The sequence below is a fragment of the Neoarius graeffei genome, chromosome 8 (assembly GCF_027579695.1).
Source record: "Neoarius graeffei isolate fNeoGra1 chromosome 8, fNeoGra1.pri, whole genome shotgun sequence".
Taxonomy (NCBI): domain Eukaryota; kingdom Metazoa; phylum Chordata; class Actinopteri; order Siluriformes; family Ariidae; genus Neoarius; species Neoarius graeffei.
Window position 1 is genome coordinate 64,814,396 of NC_083576.1, and position 23,389 is coordinate 64,837,784.

At 38.8% G+C, this 23,389-nt stretch overlaps 1 protein-coding gene across 1 annotated transcript in view; it reads right to left on the reverse strand.

Moving 5' to 3' along the window:
* The window catches only part of glra1 (glycine receptor, alpha 1), a gene marked incomplete at its 5' end in the record, with an annotated part of 116,811 nt that overhangs the window by 58,760 nt on the left and 34,662 nt on the right, over positions 1-23,389 (reverse strand). Inside the window, 4 exons of the mRNA XM_060926990.1 lie at positions 4,786-4,923; positions 5,271-5,353; positions 11,754-11,977; positions 17,511-17,578. Of these exons, the coding sequence (XP_060782973.1) occupies positions 4,786-4,923; positions 5,271-5,353; positions 11,754-11,977; positions 17,511-17,578 (513 nt within the window). The remainder of the gene's footprint in view (positions 1-4,785; positions 4,924-5,270; positions 5,354-11,753; positions 11,978-17,510; positions 17,579-23,389) is intronic.

A 23,389-nucleotide genomic window follows, 5' to 3' on the forward strand; every position in this document is an offset into this window, starting at 1 on the left:
ACGTTTACAGACTGTTGTAAAGAGAAAACGGGATGTCTCACAGTGGTAAACATGGCCTTGTCCCAACTTTTTTGAGATGTGTTGCTGTCATGAAATTTAAAATTACCTAATTTTTCTCTTTAAATGATACATTTTCTCAGTTTAAACATTTCATATGTCATCTATGTTCCATTTTGAATAAAATATGGAATTTTGAAACTTCCACATCACTGCATTCCGTTTTTATTTACAATTTGTACTTTGTCCCAACTTTTTTGGAATCAGGGTTGTATTAAGCAACATGTGAACTGGTGCATTTGCTATTTTGGATTTTTGAAAAAAAGTATTTTTCAAATTTTTACATATAAAATAGATTTTGACTTAGTTTCTAAGAGCAATGTTCGTTTCTGGAGCATATATCCAAAACTATTCATGATATGGATCTCAAACTTGGTATACAGTACATGTTAATAAGGTGATGTAAAGTCATACTAAGAAGATTCATACTCTTTTCATACTAAGGAATTTGAGAAATGTAAATTTTTTCATGTTTCCATGGAAACAATTTCAGACTTAGTCTCTCAGGTTAGTCTTAGGGGTAGGTTTTGTTTCCGGAGCAGAACTTGAAAACTATGAGTGGTATGGTCTTGAAAGTTGGTATATGTGTTGATTAAGTAATGTATATTTGCCTTTTGATACTAGGAAATGTGAGAAATTTTAATTTTTAGCTCACCTGGACCAAAGGTCCGGTGGGTTTATGCCATGGGCTGTTGAGGTCAGTGTAAAGAGGTAGGGTTGGTTTCCTGCAGCAGAACTTGAAAAATGTGACAAATAATATCTTGAAACTTGGTATATAGTTGGTATATAGGGCGGGGATATAGATAACTCTGTCTTCTTGTTTTGTATTTTTGGGGGTTTTGTTTTCCGAGTAGAGTTTTTATTTCTTCCTTGGTTGGTTCAGCAGCACATGCCGCCATTTTGTTTTTCTCTACTCAGGGTATATGAACTGATAGCCTAGGAGTAGAGTGCACGATTGCTCATATACAGGGAATGTGGATAGAATGAATATGCTATAGATGAAGCTCACAGAGTACCATAGCTGAGCTCCTCATAGACCAGCAGGAAAAGATGACACTTATTCCAGACTCGTAGATCTTTCTCTCAGCTAGTGTCAAACTAGGTCATTTTATCCAGGGATGAAAAATGTCCACAATTTGATGTTTCAGTGTTGAACTATAGATATTTAAACCTTCTACATACAGTAGGGAACAACATAATGTAACAATTATTGTAATGCACACAAAAACAAAGTGAATATTTGTATAGGCCAGCTATACATATCTGCGACTTCCAATTTCACCACACAGGACACAGATCTGACCTTCATTTCTGCACAAATTCTACACCTCCTAAAGTTGCAGGATTTCCTGAGGGAGCCATACACCCTGTGTCCCTTCTGTTTTGTTCTTTTTATATTAGATCCCAAGTAGATTGGCCTTCAGTTCTTATTCCCATTTCATATTGAGGGTAACAAATCCTGACTGGTGAGAATGACCAGACAGATGGTTTTTAACTCAACTGAACGACCATGAAGGAGAAGCAGAGCATGACCGTGACGCTTCTTCTGCCGCCAGAGCACTGTTTTCCGCAGTGCTTGTAAAAAAAAAAAAAAGAATTATAATGTTTCTGCATGTGTTTGTGTGTAATGTCCCAGAAAATTTGGGGCACATTCAAAAATTCATGTGTAAAAAGAATAACACTTGAACTACATCATATTCTGAGATCAATACAAGGATCTTGAACAGTATAGTCTGACTTTTCATTTACAGTGGTGCTTGAAAGTTTGTGAACCCTTTAGAATTTTCTATATTTCTGCATAAATATGACCTAAAACATCATCAGATTTTCACACAAGTCCTAAAAGTAGATAAAGAGAACCCAGTTAAACAAATCAGACAAAAATATTATACTTGGTCATTTATTTATTGAGGAAAATCATCCAATATTACATATCTGTGACTGGCAAAAGTATGTGAACCTCTAGGATTAGCAGTTAATTTGAAGGTGATATTAGAGTCAGGTGTTTTCAATCAATGGGATGACAATCAGGTGTGAGTGGGCACCCTGTTTTATTTAAAGAACAGGGATCTATCAAAATCTGATCTTCACAACACATGTTTGTGGAAGTGTATCATGGCATGAACAAAGGAGATTTCTGAGGACCTCAGAAAAAGCGATGTTGATGCTCATCAGGCTGGAAAAGGTTACAAAACCATCTGTAAAGATTTTGGACTCCACCAATCCACAGTCAGACAGATTGTGTACAAATGGAGTTAATTCAAGGCCATTGTTACCCTCCACAGGAGTGGTCGACCAACAAAGATCACTCCAAGAGCAAGGCGTGTAATAGTCGGCGAGGGCACAAAGGACCCCAGGGTAACTTCTAAGCAACTGAAGGCCTTTCTCACATTGGCTAATGTTCATGAGTCCACCATCAGGAGAACACTGAACAACAATGGTGTACATGGCAGGGTTGCAAGGAGAAAGCCACTGCCCTCCAAAAAGAACATTGCTGCTCATCTGCAGTTTGCTAAAGATCACATGGACAAGCCAGAAGGCTATTGGAAAAATGTTTTGTGGACAGACGAGACCAAAACATAACTTTTCGGTTTAAATGTGAAGCGTTATGTTTGGAGAAAGGAAAACACTGCATTCCATCATAAGAACCTTATCCCATCTGTGAAACATGGTAGTGGTAGTATCATGGTTTGGGCCTGTTTTGCTGCATCTGGGCCAGGACAGCTTGCCATCATTGATGGAACAATAAATTCTGAATTATACCAGCGAATTCTAAAGGAAAATGTCAGGACGTCTGTCCATGAACTGAATCTCAAGAGAAGATGGATCATGCAGCAAGACAACGACCCTAAGCACACAAGTCGTTCTACCAAAGAATGGTTAAAGAAGAATAAAGTTAATGTTTTGGAATGGCCAATTCAAAGTCCTGACTTTAATCCAATCGAATTGTTGCGGAAGGACCTGAAGCGAGCAGTTCATGTGAGGAAACCCACCAACATCCCAGAGTTGAAGCTGTTCTGTATGGACGAATGGGCTAAAATTCCTCCAAGCCGGTGTGCAGGACTGATCAACAGTTACCAGAAACATTTAGTTGCAGTTATTGCTGCACAAGGGGGTCACACCAGATACTGAAAGCAAAGGTTCACATACTTTTGCCACTCACAGATGTGTAATATTGGATCATTTTCCTCAATAAATAAATGACCAAGTATAATATTTTTGTCTCATTTATTTAACTGGGTTCTCTTTATCTACTTTTAGGACTTGTGTGAAAATCTGATGTTTTAGGTCATATTTATGCAGAAATATAGAAAATTCTAAAGGGTTCACAAACTTTCAAGCACCACTGTACATCAACATGCTTGTAATTATTATTCTGCGATGCCTGCTCTAGAGAGAATAAAAGCACTGAGTGTCTTCCTGTAACATCTAACAAAGTTGAAGACAGGTATAAAGGGATCTTGGTCCACTCCTCCATGCAGAACATTTTCAGGTTTTTTTTGGTATGTGCATGCAGACATCCCACTACAATTCACATCACAGGTTTTCCATATGATTCAAATCCAGAGATTGAATTGGTCACTGCAAATCACTGTGGGTCTGTGCACACACACACACACCTGCGCAAAAGTCTTAGGCACATGTAAAGAAATGCTGTAGACCAAAAATGGTTTAAAGATAATAAAATGAAATGTTTCAATATTAAAAACAAACAAACAAACAAACAAACAAAAACACTGTAAACAGCAGTAAGCCATAATAAATTAAACAAAGTCAATATTTGGTGTGAGACGACCTTTTGCTTTAAAAAAAGAAAAAAACAGTAGTCTCAGGTACAATGAGTGCAGTTTGATAAGGAAATGAGCTGTAGGTTTTACTGAGCATCTTACAGAACCAGCCACAGTTCTTCTGGACACTTTGACTGTCACACTCGCTTCCTAATTTTGCACCAAAACCCAGCAGCCTTCATTATGTTTTCTTTTTTAATCTGAAAAGTGGCGGCACGGTGGTGTAGTGGTTAGCGCTGTCGCCTCACAGCAAGAAGGTCCTGGGTTCGAGCCCCGGGGCCGGCGAGGGCCTTTCTGTGTGGAGTTTGCATGTTCTCCCCGTGTCCGCGTGGGTTTCCTCCGGGTGCTCCGGTTTCCCCCACAGTCCAAAGACATGCAGGTTAGGTTAACTGGTGACTCTAAATTGACCGTAGGTGTGAATGTGAGTGCGAATGGTTGTCTGTGTCTATGTGTCAGCCCTGTGATGACCTGGCGACTTGTCCAGGGTGTACCCCGCCTTTCGCCCGTAGTCAGCTGAGATAGGCTCCAGCTTGCCTGCGACCCTGTAGAAGGATAAAGCGGCTAGAGATAATGAATGAATGAATGAATGAATCTGAAAAGTGCTCTCTTATGTAATATGCTGCTCAGATACAAACTTTTTTTTTCTGTAACATTTAATTTTGTTCTGGAAAACAAACGTTTGGAACTCTAAAATGTTTTTGTACTGACTCAATAATGTAGAAGTCATCAAATAGAAATCTATAACAAAGAAGTTTGTATGAAAAAAAGATAGGGTGCTGAAGACTTATATATATATATATATATATATATATATATATATATATATATATATATATATATATATATATATGTCTTTGCTGGTTTTGCAGTCCAGAAACAGTCAGGGAGTTTCACATGCACAATATTTCCCAGCCTCAGCAAGTGTACAGAGGATGCTAACCTGTGTTGTAGTGTTTGGTGCAGTAGCGTAAATCTTTCTCCTCCTTCAGGATAAACTGAGGTAACGTTAGTCCATCAGCCACCTGCACAGCACCTTTTTCGTCCCACTCAAATATCAGATCGTTCATCGTGTAACCGACTGAAAAACAGAGTGGGACCCAAGTAGTAAATGAACACTTGTGGGAAATAATTTTATAAAGAGATGATAAAGAGACAAGAAATAATGCATAACCTAGAACGCTACAATTTGTGGCACCACTGAGTTTTGCTCAGTGCCAGACCCCTTGAATCTGCTGCATCCCTGAGGACAAGTGTAAAAGAAGGAGCAGGCAATAACCTGAGCTTGCAGCATCTCTCCACACACTCGACTTTAAGGTGCACGTAAATTACTGTGCTCCTCATTTCTTTCTACGAGGCAGCACAACATCCATCTCTGAGCCAATGATTAAATCTTCCCCAACATTGTGATGAGCAGGGCATACTTACAGCTCTCCAGCTGCATTATACAAGTCTGCACGTCCATCGGGAAATTCTTCAGGTCCATGGGACAGGCCAGAACCAGCGTTATCCTGTTAACAATCAGATCATGCATTGCAAGCAAACATTATATTCGAAATGCAATTTCAGCCATTCCCTCCCTTATCTGCCACTTTTAGAGGTCAGAAGTAACAAACAAATGCTTTACATAGAACAGGTAAATCCAAAAGATTATAAAGTGTTAGGCAGTCATTTCTATAGATGCAGCAGAAGTTATTTCTCCTGAACCTAATTTAGTCTAGCAATTAACTTCAGTGAACTTCACACATTTTCTACTCTCTCAGGCTCTGTGACTGCATCACTACCACAGAATAACAGCTATTTTCTGGTGTGCAATCGAAACGTGCACCAGCCCTGATGCAATTTACAGGGTGTTCATAGCCAAAAGGCATCTGATTTGAAGAGTTCATTTGATTGTGTCAAATTAAGAGATGATGAAATTCGAGATGATGTTCCTGTCCTCAAAGCATACTTGAACCCCTTAAAGTATTTCATCAGGTACAGGCTTACATTCCACACTCTGCACTACAAACCTTCATAGGACTGCATTAAAAGCACACATCTTATATATATATATATATATATATATATATATATATGTATGTGTGTGTGTGTGTGTGTGTGTGTGTGTGTGTGTGCATTAAAAGCACACATATTATACATACAGGACACTTTTTCGATGGAATAAAAACGTGTTCTATTCCCTTCTAGCGGGTTTCATTCATTTGATTGGATAGCATGCAATATTGTTAGCATATTGCTTATCCTGCGTGTATTAAGTCACTCTACCTAATGAAGAATGAGCATTGAATATGTTTACGATATTGCATGGTTCTTAAGACAGCATGATGTCACATGTTGGAGATGTAAAACTTCCACGCTAGCGAGTGACTGACAATTTGTAAACAAACATAGCCACCAGGTTTGCTTTGTTAAATATGGAACATTTTGAGAGAATTTTGAAAGAGAAAGATGCATTGAACACCTGAAAAGAATGTGTATGTATAATAATAATAATAATAATAATAATAATAATAATAATGTTGGCTGGCTTTTTTTCGTGGTATATCAGATATATTGCATTCAGGTAGCATGAGATTGAACTCATCTTCGATTCATTTAATATCATGCTAGCTGAATGGAATATATCTGATATACCACTCAACTCCAGCCAATATTATTTAAATACACCATAATAAACCAGAGTTTATTAATTACTTTAAATATAGTACTGTTCATGCTTATTAAACTGAACTGGAAAAAAGAACCTGTTACTAAACTTATTACATTTTTGGTTTTTCACTAAAATATGCTATTAGTACATATTTAACGGCACTTTTTAATAATCATACTTGCATTAATTTATCTTTTGTTCCAATTTTTCTTCCCTACTGGGCTTCATTAGTCAAGCTAAGCCAGCTTTATTTAGTGATGTATAAAGCAGTATTTCAATAAATAGGGCTGTCGTAAAGCCATTTCTCCCTTTCTCTACGGTCCACATGTACACCATATGGAGTGATCCGCTTGGCAGCTTATGATCACAGTTGGCACTACAGGTTTCCTGTCCTCAAAAGCTGGGGATAGCCTCTTCTCATCTCATATCATCTCATGACTTCTCTTCTGGCTCAGTGAGTGTATTTTTACATTAACTGAGTCCTTTTTCTGTAGCGTGGTTCGGAACCCTATGACGTCCATTAGCTTTGAGTTGGTTTTTCCTTATCAGCTTATCAGCCTTGCTAGTTTATTACTGATCATTTAGCATGTGGTTTGCTACAACTTGCACTTTATGTGCTGTTAGCAAACTGTTTTCTCTTGCCATGCCATGTGCTAATTCTGTTAAGATAGCTGGTTATTTGTTAATACACAGATCTGTGGCTTGATTTGGCTTTTCCTTCAAATAACAGACCTCTTATTCTGTTCTTTTTTTTGCACTCTACACTTAACCTAGTGGTTAGTGTATCTGCCTCTTGACTGGGAGATTGCAAGTTCTACTCACAGCCAGGTCATACCAAAGACCGTCATTAAAAAAAAAAAGGGGTACCTACCGGTACTGCTGTCTGGCAAGGCACACTGCAATACAGATGTGAGTGCAGAGTCAAACTCTTGTGGTTACCAGAGGACTAGCCCCCCAGTGTAACCCTAGCTGTATAATAGGCGAGAGGCCGAGGGCTATAGAAGTGGAGATTGGCACCACCCAATGCACCTTAAGGGCCTGGTTAGTACTGAAATGGTAGCCTGCCTGGGAAGACCAGGTCCTGGCATGGGAGGGACTTTGACTATACTGTACACTGAGTGGTTATCCTAAAACACCATACTTCAAGACTCATGCAACTGGTGCCTGAATCCTTAGAAAACCACCAATAAGCACCAGCTATGTGCCAACTGCTCAGTGTCTGTTTAAGCCATGCAGTGTCTGACTTGAATATCCCCTGCACTGACTGCGCCGTGATGACAATGCTGACTTATGACATCATGCCCAGCTGGCAGATTTAGACCCCAATTCAAAATCCAATCTGACTCAAGTCCTGCAGCCCAAACACTTGGCTAGTTTTCCACATCTGGCAGGTGAATTCATGATTTCTTGGCTCAGTTGAAATCACTGATTGAGAAGAAGAGACCATTCATTTTGGAGGGTCTGGCTTAGTCACCAACAAAGCAGTAGCAGCCTGAGTAGGACTGGATGTTACTACATAACACACAGCACCAAATGTGATCTTTCAAAGAAATGGTTGCATCAGGATTCAGTATGTCACAGTGCAAGGACTTTATTGAGAAGTATCAGGACAGACAGTTCATCCATGTCTGACCTCCATGCTGCAAGTTCTAGCAAATATAATAGATCCTGAGCAGGTCAGACTGGGCTACAGGTCTGCTGTTGATGCACGCATGTCATTGCTGGTAGTTGCACCACAAGTTCAGATTCATGCTAAATGCAGACACACTGAATGCTCTAGTGAAACCTACATTATTGCACTGCATGCGGCATGCACTGGTAATGCATTAACAGTACTGTATTTCTGTTAACATTAGAGCAAACACTCTAACCTACAGAAGGTGATTACTCTGTAAGAGAGCTCATTAGCATCAGCAGTGGTGAGACACCTAGGCTAGGATATGAAGTGACACCGGGCAGTGACAGTTCATAGCGAATACTTCTGATCATTGATGAAAATGTTGCAGGGGTAGAAATTTCAGTTGTATAAAAATCCCCCAAATTTTTCTGGGTTCAATGCCATGTCAGTATCAGACCCCAACAATGTTATTACTCTGAACAGATTAGTTTTACAGAGCTGGACAGAGGTGCAGTCACAGAAGTAGACACCACAGTTCAAAATGAGTAGTGTTACTGAACATGCATCCTTGTATGTTCAACCATAGGTGCTAAAGAAGGCAACTGGACTTGGTTGAAATCCTTGAAGACATTTTTTTTTAAAGAAACCTTTATTCGTCACATGCACACTTCAAGCACAGTGAAATTCATCCTCTGCATTTAACCCATCTGAAGCAGTGAACACACGCACACACTCAGAGCAGTGGGCAGCCACACTACAGCGCCCGGGGAGCAGTCAGGGGTCAGGTACCTTGCTCAAGGGCACCTCAGCCCAAGGCCGCCCCACGTCAACCTAAAATATGTTGTTGGTAGCCAACGACCCATAGATCACCCTAACGACCCTCCAGGCTGCTAACACCGTTCACACCCAGCCTCCAGTGACCCTAACAACCTACAGGATGGCTGAAAGGGTCAACGACCCATGTGACCTCAATGACTCTCCTTAGGGTTGCTTTTGGTCCACTACAGGATAAATACCTGGAACTCCCCACAAGTCAGACAGAAGTGAAGAAGCCTTTCAGATGAGAGGTGAACCGCCTTCAAGGATTTCAAGCAAGTCCAGTTGCCTTCTTTTGCACCTATGGTTTACGATGACCTGGATGACTGAGAACCTTCACAGACATACGTACAGTACATCCTTGTTCAGAAGAAGGTTTGTCCAATTCAAGATTTGAGAGAGTACCACTGGTTCAAAGACATACTCCTATTTTGTATGTTAAGATGATCATATGGAGTTCAAGCGAAGCAATTTTAGGACTGGTTCACACCAGTGCTTATTTTCATGTCCCTACTACCCCAGAGATGCTCTCTGAGGTTTGCCTTATAGTGAGTGAAAGAGTGGGACTCATGAAGACTATCAAACTTGAATATGAACTTTATATACTGTATGTCGGGCTATTCGGAAGTTTGCAAGCCTCCAAGTTACACTCCCAGTCTCTGCTCAAGAGGCACTGATTTCAGCTGAACCATGTCTGCTGCCAAGTCATCTAGAGAGCAACTCTTCTTTCAGCATTTATCATTTGTAATGGGCTTGGGCGTTTACAAACAGGCTGTTTAGACTAATAATCCTGGGTAAGATTCGGCCAGAATTCAAATCTGCCAGCCAAGCATGTGTGTATTACTATGCAATCAACCCAAGAAATGGCTGAGTCAGATACAGCATCCTTAAAATGGTCAATGCTAAGGCAGTGGGCACATAGCAGATGCCCATTTATTGGTTTTTCAGGAGATTCAGACCTTGTCTGTATGGTTAGCAGGGGCTGCCTAGCCAGTACAATGAGGGCAGAATGACCCAAGTCCAGAAACACAGACATTTTTTAAGGGCATAACCCCTCCAAAACAAAGAACTGTGTATTATCAGGAATTCCAGCTAAGAACAGCAGACTCAGTAGTAAACAGAGCATCATATGAAGAGAGAAAACAAACTCACTTAAAAAAAAGAGAGAGAGAACCAACTCAGTGAAAATATAGAGTATAAAATCTAGTCCAGGCAAGGTCACCATCACTGTGGAGCCTTGAACCTGTTAACAGCGAACCTCCATAATGCAGCACAAACAGCAGCAAGGTCTAAATCTATCTATACTACTACTAAAGGAAGGCTGTCTGTCTCTCTGTCTGTTCACCGATGCAAATTGACACGACTGAACGCACATACAGTACTCCATACTTTGCACTGGATTGGTGACACCCCAGAGTGGCCCAAGACAGCATTTTTGATTTTCCAAAACATAGGATTAATGCTAATCCAACACACTATTCATTTCCCATAGGCTACATGCTCGCGCTAATACACTGCGCACAGCCTCATGAGGAATCCCCTCCCCGACTCTCCTGAGAGTTTCGATTGTACGGGACCTCGCAATCAGCTCTCCTCACTAGAGACTTCCACTATGGCCGAGTCTACATCACTGAGGAGATGCAGGGAGTGATTTACGTCATTTTGACAGAACACAGTGAAAACATATATCACGTGTCCACTCAACCCAATTCCAAACAGTTGTATGACTAGGACCAATCCAGCCCCTGTGAAGAGCACCATTCAGAGGAAATCAGGTTCGTGGGCAATAACTACTAGGACAAACTAAGGCTAGCAGACACCACAGTGCTCAGTTGTGTTTTAAAATAATGCTTGTAAGCTATATAAAAAAGAACACAGGAATGTAGAGTGTACTGTAAATAAAAGAGGGCTATTTATAGCTTTTACAGGACAGAACAGCTGTAGCTTTGACAGTACTCACAAGCTTCTACCTGCTACTTCCTATTGTTCTGGTCAGTGGATTGAAAGTAGCTTTGGATCATTCGATCTTTGTAACTGCATTTGTATTTAAAGTCTCTATTATGAAAACACAAGTACACAAAAACTTTATACTCCCAGAATTCAGGTATGAACCTGAACAATCATTGCTCATTTTAGTGACATATCTTGTAGTCAGAGCCTTGTCATAACAAATGAAAAATATTACACAAAATAATTAATAGTTATTCCACGAAATCGAGTCGTACATGAGCTGATAGCCGATGAGGCACGTAGCACCAAGTCAGCTATAAGCCATGTACGACAAGATTGAGTGGAATAACTGTTTTATTCTATCTACATTCACTGGATTTTGAGAAACAGAGCATTTTTATTTTTACTTTTTGTAAATTTGATAAATAAAAACTTTATACAAAACGTCCGACAAAATAATTTACACTTACAATGTAAACAAACCGGCAAAATGACAGTAGCAATTTGTGAAAAATGCTATAATAATAAATCTTGAAAAATAAAAAAAAGATACATTCTTACCATCAAATACTCTTATTCCAAATTTTGATGATTTTTTTTTTTTTTTAATTTTGAGGGGTTTTGTTTTCGAGTAAAGTTTTTATTTCATCCTCGGTTGGTTCGGCAACATGCGCTGCCATTTTGTTTTTCTCTACTCTCTGTATATGAGCTGATAGCCTGGTAGTAGAGTAGCCAATCAGAGCATGTGATTGCTCATATCCAGTGAATATGGCCAGAATAATAAGCAATTCATTCATAAATTCAAGTTTATACTCTGAATTCTGAATGGATCCAGCAATAAGAATAAGGATCTTGATAATGTAAGACTCATCACCTTATGCTATACAAAACGTTCCCATTTTTAGAGATCCTCAGCAGCTTGTTGTCAGTGGTAACCTCATGGAAATTGGCGCCCTTTTCATTGGCAAAGAACAAATCTGGCTTCCAAATGGAGTCCAACATGGAGGGGTCAAGGTCAAGGGAGTCATCAGGGTATTCACTGTAAGCCAGTCGAGGGTCATTCCACTCCTGTCTCAGGAAAATGTTCACCCTATAATCCTGTAAAACAACAGCAACTATGTCAGCAGACCAAAGGTGAGTGAGAGAGCACACAGCTACTCCATTCTAGCTATGGATCTAACACTGCCAAGAAAGAAGCAATGTTTGATTTTTGCTTTTTTTAATGAATAAAATTGACCATACTGTCTGGCTGTTTCGGTGAGTTTTCAGAGCGCAGTATTACACTGTAATGTTAAACGGCCTTAACATGCATTTCTTGTATGATGTAGATATTAATTTTACAGTTAGCTCTTTATTCACTACGTTACTTGGATTCAAATATATGGTTGGGAACACAGTATTTGTGAAACCTATGAGGTTGGAACAAGCAACATCAGCTTTATTATTGGTGAGACTAGGAGCACGTAACTTACAACAAACGTCCATAAAAAGTGTGTCCACAAACCAAGAGTAACCTGATTAAAAAGCAATTACAGAAAAAAGCAAGCGCTTGTCTCAAATTTATTGCATTCTTAAAACTAAAGATACGAGAAAAGGTTCATTGGAGCAATACCATAGAAGAACCTTTCTTGGTTCCTGAAATATTCATTATTGGTTTAAAAAAAAGTTGCTTTTATTCCTTAAGGAACCTTTCAGGACGTCCTTTGTCCCCACTGTAATAAGACTTTTTAATGCCCTCTGACCCCCCCCCCCCCCCCCCCCCCCCCATCTTGCACTCTTTATCTATTTATTTATCATGTTTTTATCTTATTTATTATCCCTATTTTTACTGTTATTTAATTGTTCTATTTATTTTAGTCTTTTTTATGGTGGAATTTTCTATTTATTTATTTTAATGAGCTGCTGGATATTTGAATTTCCCCTTGGGGATAAATAAAGTATTATCTTTCAGCAGTTTGTGATTTTTGAGCCATTATTTGTTGTTGCCACAATGAATGGAATTTTCATTTTCCACCACCAATCTTCAACATTTACTGAAGTAATTATTTCTGTTTGGATTCATTTTTAAGTTGTTTACATCGTATGCTGTGTTCACACTTATACCGGTACGAAAGTGGTATAACTCTATCGATACAAAGTATACCGGTACAGTTTAGTGCATCTGTCCACACTAGCGAGAAATGTTTGCGGTTTTCTTTCACGGTAGTTGAAATGCGCGTGCGCAAAATGTTTCTGTGGTTACCGAGTAACTTCCTTCCGAGAATATATGGCATCCGTTATTTCGAGATCTCGAGAAAACAAAACAATTATTCCGTGATCTTGAGAAAACAAAACAATTATTTCATGATCTCAGCTGGATCACTGTATCTCCGTCGGTAGAGACGAAGCCAGGCTAGTCTTCTCCGGAGGTGCCGCAGACTAATTTTGAAATTATACCTTATTAAAAGACTTAATGCAATCTCTCCCTGTGTCAACCCCTGATCAAAATATTGCCTTATTAGGTGATCGATTATTCCAGACATTCTAATGACCAAAGTTGCGTCTATACAGAATGAGAAATAGCCCCAAAGTCAGCATAGCACAAGTCTCTTGGCACACCTGAATGAACCATTTCTCAGCTGTTTACTCGAGATCATGAAATAATTGTTTTGTTTTCTTGAGATCTCGAATTAGTTCTGTTGTTTTCTCGAGATCCTGAATTAATTATGTCGTTATCTCAGGATAACAAGGTGAATTTAAAAAAAGGATTATATGAAGGGCCTCTCTCGGCTTCCGTACGGATGAAACAACGTGTGTGTGCTTTTTGTTGTCAATGTACATTCTGTATTTCTGGTGGTCATTTATTCAGTCGAATCGTATAAAACGCGCGAGGCAGTTGAGAAAGAAACAAATGAATCTCCATTCTTCACTATTTTATTCAGCGAAGACATCGATTGAGGTGTGTGACTTTGCACATGCGCATTATATTTGTATCGATACAGAACCGCTTCATCTGTCCACACTACAGCGAAGCGCTACAGTACTGATACTGTACCGGTACGAAACCCATACATTTGTGGGTTTCGTACCGATACAGTTATACCGCTACAGTACCGGTATAGTTGCTAGTGTGGACAGGTGTTGCGGTACGAAAGTAGTTTTGTATCGGTACAAAATACCTGGTGTGGACAGGGTATAGCTACATCTTTCTTTTTTTTCTTTCTTTTTCTACCATCCAGTGATAATGGGCTGTGAGTTACAGTTTTACATATTTATGTTTGACAATTAAATATTGGACCATTAAAAAAAACACACTAGAACATCTAGAACTTTCTGATTTATGAAAGAACTTCATTTCTCCCACTGGCATTACAGTGGGCATGAGCACAAAACACAAGGAAATATCACCTTAATTCCCATCTACACACATCCTTTCTAAATAACTGTAGTGACCACTTAATTTGGGAACAATTTCCCTGAGAAATACAGGGTGTTTCAAAAAAATTTGATATCATTTCACAATCTAATAACTTTGCCAATTCTTGTTAAATTGACCTCGAATTTTAACAGCCTATGTGGAAACAGGTCAAAAATTTATATTTAATGTTTTTTTGGTTTTATCTTTTTAGGTATAGAAATGCCATTCACTGGAAAAGAAAAGGGGTTTTGTGTGTTAGAGTACACTCGAACACAGTCGAACAAGATAAAAAATTGTGAAATCGTTCATGGAATCCACATACCTTTGAATTTCTCATTCAAATTTGGAGGAATAAATCTTATATTGCTCAACATTAAGCCTGTTCGGTTTCATTTGCCTAGACTATGTAGTTTCTGGGATATTTACAGCTCAAATAATATCAATTTTTTTTTAAACACCCTGTATTTATCCCTTTTTTGTTCACCAAAAATTGCAATATTTATTGCAAAGAAAAAAAACCTCTGATATTGCAAAGTAACTTTTTTCTCTCAATACTGTTCATCACTAAACGCAGCTGTGGGCAGGGATGCTTCCTTGATATTTTGATATTCAAATTTACTTGAGAAATTGTTACTTATTTGAGCTTAAAGACTAGCAATACTGTTAACCATAGATATATAACCCCAAATAAAGCAGTGCTAATTTGCCCAAAAAAGCTTCTCTTCATTGTCATGCTCTCAAAACCAGCCATGCAGTTGTATCATTTCTGGCAGTAATGTACCTTAGGATGACTTACAAGCGTGGGAGAAAATATATCAGGTGACCTTTGCAATAGCAATAAACCACAACATTTCAGAGCAATTATCCTAACACAAGCTGAAATTTCACAATACTTCGATAGTGTAGAATCATCTGTTACAGTTTATTAGATTTGTGCCTCATATATATATATATATATATATATATATATATATATATATATATATATATATATACATACACACAGTATATATCACTAAAGTGCAGATGGAATAGCAACCCTTATTGATTTTTACCACATCTGTATTTTCCCTTTATAAACAACAGCCTGTGACAACTGTAAAAAACAAATGATCAACTTATTGATAATAAACAAACAATCAATGGGCAATGTGATATAACAATGCAACCACATCAAGCACACGTTCCTACGACATTATCACCTCAGGTGATTGATCAGGTTTTCCAATTGCCTACTTCATGACTGTTTTAGGAACACGCTCAGATATCATGCATTTTGCAGTTCATTGTAAATCATTCTCAAGTCTAGCATGACTATCAGGCTGTTCATTATTACAGCCAAACTCTGGACAGAGAATGAAAGCCTAAAGGAACGGGGATCCCTTAGAGTCATTGCTTCTTTTTTTCCAACAGAATGATGTAGCAAACAAGTGTGGAGTGGGCACGCATTCATCAGCATAAACTAAATGGGGAAAAGGCCTCATATTTCCCGCTATGATTTCTCCAGGCTAAGGAGACTGATTTATGACAACTGCCGACACATAATGTGATTCAAGCTCAAGGCTAAGATCTGTTTCTGACGGTGACAGATTAGAAAAAGTTTGGCTGTTTTCATGACTCTACTTCAACTACCACCACGAACAAATGGGGGACTTTCTGGATTTATTTGCTCTCTCTCTCTCGAAAATGAAGAGCAGGTGAGTTCATTAACTGGCCACTCAACCTCTCCCTGTGCCCCAGACGGCTAGCAGCAGTCCAGGGGAAGTTGCTGGTCCCAGTAATGGCCAGGTACTCTTTGATCATTACAGCACAAAACATGATTCTTAGCAGCCCGATCAGATTATTGATGTCATTCCAATTCATTGCGCCTTGTTCCTCCCGCTCGTTTGAACATCGCACGCCAGTGACTTAGATCAATACGTTTGGCTGTATAAAGGAGAAAAGGAGTGGAAAATATCGCACTTGTTTTGCACGAGCTGCTCCTGTGGGCTGCAGGAAATTTTGGTCAGTTCAGCAGCAGCTGAGCAGTAAAGCTTGGCTCATTCAAGCCTTGGCATCGAAACGACTTGTGCAACTCTGCTGGAGGCATTCGGGTGCTTTAAAGTGCTTATGAAAGAGTGTGAACTGTTATCTGCAGGCTGGTTTCAGCACCAAACACCGAGGAAAGTTTGTACTGAATTTTTAATTTGTAGAATTGAATTTAGAAGATTAATGCTTATTTATTTATTTATTTATTTATTTCTGACTGTTTATCAGCAATATGTAATGCATGTACGGTAATGTATATAAACTTTTTAAAATTATTATTATTATTAATATTATTATTACTACCTGTAAGTATCAGGATATAGTGTGTGTGTTGACACATCAAAAAAAACATTTTGGATTGTGTATTTATCAAAATACTGAGTCATACGGACTACGAACAGAATACACATACATGGCTTTTCATTCATGATGCATTTTAAACTATTTAAATCAGCATTTTAATCAGCATTGTACTTGACATGCAATTATGTACATGTGCCAAATTTCAGTTCAACGGAGACAAATCGTCGACATCTGAACTCACCACAGCCAGAGAGGACGGTCAGCATGCGCAAAATCCTCATTGAACCCTTTTAAGCCAAGCAGCAAATTCAGTTGCTACAAACTGTACTCCAATTTTCTCATTTATTTTATTATAATTGTTTTTAGAGAGTTGCATATGAAGGAACACAAATCTGTTAGTGGATTTTGTATACAAACAAGGATCTGTTTCACTTCCTGTCATGTGATAAAGCCAACTTTCCCAAAAGCATGAACCAATTCCTCCAAATCGAAGGTCAAATATATTTACTCTACATTTTTGTCGCCATGTTGGTCTAAATTAAATTGTGAATATCTCTAGGAAAAAATGCAAAAAAAGTTGCTGCTAGGCAAACTCTCTCTCTCGCTCTATAAAGGGCACATTTTGAATGTATATATAAAAGTATTGATTGTACTGTATTTTCTTAAATGTGTGTTTATTTTAATGTATCAAGATTTTTTCAACAATGTTTAAATGCATGAAATTTTTCACTGAACTCAATAAAGTACTTTCTCGTTATAATTAAGTGGCTTTTTTTTTGTACACTTTGACAAACATTTTGTATCACAAGAAGAAAAAATTATAGTGGATTATATTATTGAGAAAACCTAACTGTAGAATGTGATATGCGATATTTATTATGTAAAAATAATCTTTTGGCTCACCATTGTTGTTTCAGCAATGGATCCAAAACTGTTAATAAAAATGTTGCATGTTACATTCACAGGTGGACCTGTAATAAAAAAATAAAAAATAAAAAAGGCGCAAAAAGAATGTGTCACGTCAGGTGTAATATTATCCAAGTAGGTCATAAAAATCAACAAATAACACGCCTTTATCTAAAGTTTTCATATTTAAAAGCTAGGACTCTTGTAACTTACCTGCTGCTTAAGATAAACAAAAGTCAAACAAAAGACCATAATGCATTACGCAAAACACTTTTACCCCCTACAAGGTGACAGTTTTTGGTCAGCTGCGGTAGGATACCTTAATACCAGATGAGCTAAAATAAATTCCACTGAGAGGACAGTACCAAGGTTAGAGAAAATAATTCAATGTTGCCGTGACCCTCCTCAATGGACCTGAATTCTTGCTCGTACAAGCATTAATAGGATTAGACCGTGAGTGGAACAGACTTTCAATGAAACCTGGGCTATGCTGTAAACAAGCAAGCCAATATTGTTTAGCTGAGTCGTGACATCCATGTCTATTGTATAAAGTATGACTGCCAAGGTGCTCTCTTTTTTTGGGGCATTAAAATAATTAAAAACAGTCTTTGCCAGACAGACACAAATCGTTCAATAGAAAGCATGTTTGCAGCAGAAGAAATGAAAGCAAAGATCCCATCTTCTTTCTGGACAGAAAATTGAGAGTGACATATCTCATAAATGCTGTCACGCTGCTCCAGATTTCTCATATAAATCACACACAGGCCTGCTGAACAGCCTATTTAAAAAAATAAATTAATAAATTAAATAAATAAATATATCCAACTTTTCATTGGTGCCCACTGTCCAAAGCTATAGACCATCTCAGGGTGTTGAATAAGTAGATTACTGGAAAGTAGCATATATCAGTTTGCAAGGGAGTGCAGTTTTCATCTTTTTTTAGGCTGGAAATTTCCCCTATTTAAAAAAAAAAAAAAAACTACCTAGAGGAAATTGCTGCCTTAGTAAGTAACTTAGTATTTTTTTTTTTATTAAGCAAAAAAAATGGCACTGTATTAAAATTAATTGTAGCTCCATTTTATAGCATAATATACAAGGATTACTTCGAAATAAAACATACAAGTCCATATCAGCATGTTTTAGGGCCAGTTGCATATTTGTGTGTGCTAAGTGCATTGCAAGGCTTCTTATCCTTACTCAGTTTGTGCATTCCCTTCACTGGCTAATGTGCTGCTTCGAATAATTTGTCTTTTCTTGACATTCATTGCCGTGTGTGACGCAGTGCTGGGGAGTGCTAGCGTCCTTGTCGCCTATGCGGTTTATTCCCCCACCTCTTCCAATGAGAAGAGAGAGAGACTGTGCTCATTAACAGTAAGACCAGGGTGACTCATCGCCCAGAACGATTTGTTTTACTACATTTTTACCAAGTGATCTGGGCAAACCTACAAACACACACAACAGCCATTGAACGGAAGATAATTTTTTTTTCTCAGCCTTTCTGTCCCAGTGAATCGAACAAAGCCTCATTTCAGTGGCATATCTCCACACCCTTTTTGCAGAATGACGGTAGTTAAGAGGCGTCCCACGTTCCACTGCGCTTCCATATATTGCAGGATCATAAACACAACATGCTCACTTTTAAAGGGCACTTTTGCCCCTCCTAAAAGAGAACTGATCAGAAAAAGCTTGGGTTTGTAAGCTTCGTTGCTGTAAGCTATGAACAATAGAGTTCCTCAAAAGCAGAATGAAGAAATTTAGAAATTCAGAAATCCATTATTCTGATTGATTCTTGCAGTAGATCACTTTTCCAGCTTCCTCCTCGGTGAATGCAACCTTCATGGGTGGTGGACAATTAACATACTACCTCACAGATGCAAACACAGAGGAGAAAGAGGCGTGCCTAGAGACCAATCACCATTTTATTAACCAACACTACAACCCAGCAGCATGGTGACGTGTTTATAGCCGTCCCTTACAGACCACACTGCGTCAGCCAACCCATCAATACCAACGTTAGCACATAGTAAAGCTTTAAGAATGATATCAAAACGCCCAACACCCAACACCCATCTGTTCCTCCCTCCCTAGTTATTTGACGGAATATCATGCCTGGCCTGATGTAGGCACATGACAGCCCTCTAAAAGCAAAAGCAAACAAATTTATTACAATAAACTGGAGCTCCGAATGCCTTTTGGATAAGTGGATTGCCACTGAAGAAAATATGCCACATAAATAAAGAAATCTTAATGATATTGCTTAGGTTAAAAAATCCAGCTGCTCTCAGCAGAATCACAATGCCCGTGGCACATTAAATATTCATATCACCCGGGCTGTACATAGAAGGTGTTGGCAAGGCAAGTTTTTATTGAACTAATAAACAGGATATTGCCCGCATGCATAGACAAGTGGAGTACAACTCATTTTGCCTTCTCTGAAGAACAGGAGAAAGAAAGCAAAGTGCTCTCTAGTTGCCTCACCTAGAACTCCATGCTGCTGTGTTAAATGTCACAGGTTCTCTTCTTTGTTCGTAAGCACCTGAGTTGACTCAGAGCACGGAAGTGTTTTTTTTTTTTTAATTTCAGGCAGCTACTGAGACAGAAAAAGTCAAGCTGGCAAAAAAAGGTTCAAATTCAATCTGCAAATAGCCCAGTTTTGCAAAAAGGAAAGAAAGAAAGGAACGCAAATCATATAGCCACTTTTTTTTCTTTTTTTTTTTAACTGTGTCAGAAAGTCATGGATCTTTTCTTCATGTTGGAAAATACATACAGGGTATTTTCCAACAGATTCCTGGAGCATCATTCACGGTGAACAGCATTATATGTACTAGCTCCATAGTGTGAACATGACCAAATCTTATAATGCCTTTCTATGAAATACGACTACTGCAGGATGTGCTAAAACCCAATAGCTTTCCTCACGAGTTCTGCAAACACAGCACTGCAGGTCGACACCTATATTCAACCATCCTGCCTGAAATGCTACAGCATTCAACTATTTCTACATTCTGTTTATACCACAACATCATCCAGATAAGACATGAGATTAGGACACAGCCTGACCATCCATCATTGTACATTTTATTCAGCTCGAGGCAACCCCCACCATTAGAAAGATTGTATTAAAATTCATAAAAACAGGCTTGCTGTGGGCCCGGCTGAGCGAACAGCCTGAACTGCAACGTCACACTACTGAAAGTAATGACAGGTTGCTAAATCACCAGAGTCCCTTTGCTGCCCCTGAGGCTAGCACTGACTGACATGGGGACATGACAGCCTTGTGCATGGAGAGGGACATAAATCAATAGGAGGGCCATGGCATGCAGTTCGGATAGAGAACAAATTGACTGCAGTGTGATTATACTGGCTTATGAGCCTAGATTCCCCCCCCCCCCCCCCTTCAGATCAGATGAAGGATAGGACAATGTGCTCAAAAATGTACTGAGACCGCATTCATGGTTCTAACAGTGGGGAAAGAGACGTTGTTGATCAATAGCTGCTGTGTAGCGTAAAAGAACCCACTCTCAGTAAACAAAGTACATCATTGTAACTTTAGTAGGCATATCAGATGCTCGCTGTCCGTGCTGTGAAAATTGAGCATGCAGACGTTCATCTACGGTGGTGCTTAAAAGTTTGTGAACCCTTTAGAATTTTCTATATTTCTGCATAATTATGACCAAAAACATCATCAGATTTTCATACAAGTCCTAAAAGTAGATAAAGAGAACCCAGTTAAACAAATGAAACAAAAATAATATACTTGGTCATTTATTTATTGAGGAAAATGATCCAATATTACATATCTGTGAGTGGCAAAAGTATGTGAACCTTTGCTTTCAGTATCTGGTGTGACCCCCTTGTGCAGCAATAACTGCAACTAAACGTTTCCGGTAACTGTTGATCAGTCCTGCACACCGGCTTGGAGGAATTTTAGCCCATTCGTCCGTACAGAACAACTTCAACTCTGGGATGTTGGTGGGTTTCTTAACATGAACTGCTCACTTCAGGTTCTTCCACAACATTTCGATTGGATTAAGGTCAGGACTTTGACTTGGCCATTCCAAAACATTAAGTTTATTCTTCTTTAACCATTCTTTGGTAGAATGACTTGTGCGCTTAGGATCGTTGTCTTGCTGCATGACCCCCCTTCTCTTGAGATTCAGTTCATGGACAGATGTCCTGACATTTTCCTTTAGAATTTGCTGGTATAATTCAGAATTCATTGTTCCATCAATGATGGCAAGCCGTCCTGGCCCAGATGCAGCAAAACAGGCCCAAACCATGATACTACCACCACCATGTTTCACAGATGGGATAAGGTTCTTATGCTGGAAAGCAGTGTTTTCCTTTCTCCAAACATAATGTTTCTCATTTAAACCAAAAAGTTCTATTTTGGTCTCATCTGTCCACAAAACATTTTTCCAATAGCCTTCTGGCTTGTCCATGTGATCTTTAGCAAACTGCAGATGAGCAGCAATGTTCTTTTTGGAGAGCAGTGGCTTTCTCCTTGCAACCCTGCCATGTACACCACTGTTGTTCAGTGTTCTCCTGATGGTGGACTCATGAACATTAGCCAATGTGAGAAAGGCTTTCAGTTGCTTAGAAGTTACCCTGGGGTCCTTTGTGCCCTCGCCGACTATTACACGCCTTGCTCGTGGAGTGATCTTTGTTGGTCAACCATTCCTGGGGAGGGTAACAACGGCCTTGAATTTCTTCCATTTGTACACAATCTGTCTGACTGTGGATTGGTGGAGTCCAAAATCTTTACAGATGGTTTTGTAACCTTTTCCAGCCTGATGAGCATCAACAACGCTTTTTCTGAGGTTCTCAGAAATCTCCTTTGTTCGTGCCATGATACACTTCCACAAACATGTGTTGTGAAGATCAGACTTTGATAGATCCCTGTTCTTTAAATAAAACAGGGTGCCCACTCACACCTGATTGTCATCCCATTGATTGAAAACACCGGACTCTAATTTCACCTTCAAATTAACTGCTAATCCTAGAGTTTCAGATACTTTTGCCACTCACAAATATGTAATATTGGATCATTTTCCTCAATAAATAAATGACCAAGTATAATATTTTTGTCTGATTTGTTTAACTGGGTTCTCTTTATCTACTTTTAGGACTTGTGTAAAAATTTGATGACGTTTTAGGTCATATTCATGCAGAAATATAGAAAATTCTAAAGGGTTCACAAACTTTCAAGCACCACTGTATATGAAAAGTCAAACTATACTGTTCGAGATCCTTGTATTGATCTCAAAATATGATGTAGTTCAAGTGTTATTTTTATGCATTAATTTTTGAGTGTGCCAAAAATGTTCTGGGACACTACACACAAACACATGCAGAAACATTATAATTCCTTTTTTATTTTTATTTATTTATTTATTTTTACAAGCACTGCGGAAAACAGATAATGGTCTCTGGCGGCAGAAGAAGCGTCACGGTCATGCTCTGCTTCTCCTTCATGGTAGTTCAGTTGAGTTAAAAACCATCTGTCTGGTCATTCTCGCCAGTCAGGATTTGTTACCCTCAATATGAAATGGGAATAAGAACTGAAGGCCAATCTACTTGGGATCTAACATAAAAAGAACAAAACAGAAGGGACACAGGGTGTATGACTCCCTCAGGAAATCCTGCGACTTTAGGAGGTGTAGAATTTGTGCAGAAATGAAGGTCAGATCTGTGTCCTGTGTGGTGAAATTGGAAGTCGCAGATATGTATAGATGGTCTATACAAATATTCACTTTGTGTGCATTACAATAATTGTTACATTATGTTGTTCCCTACTGTATGTAGAAGGTTTAAATATCTATAGTTCAACACTGAAACATCAAATTGTGGACATTTTTCAACCCTAGATAAAATGG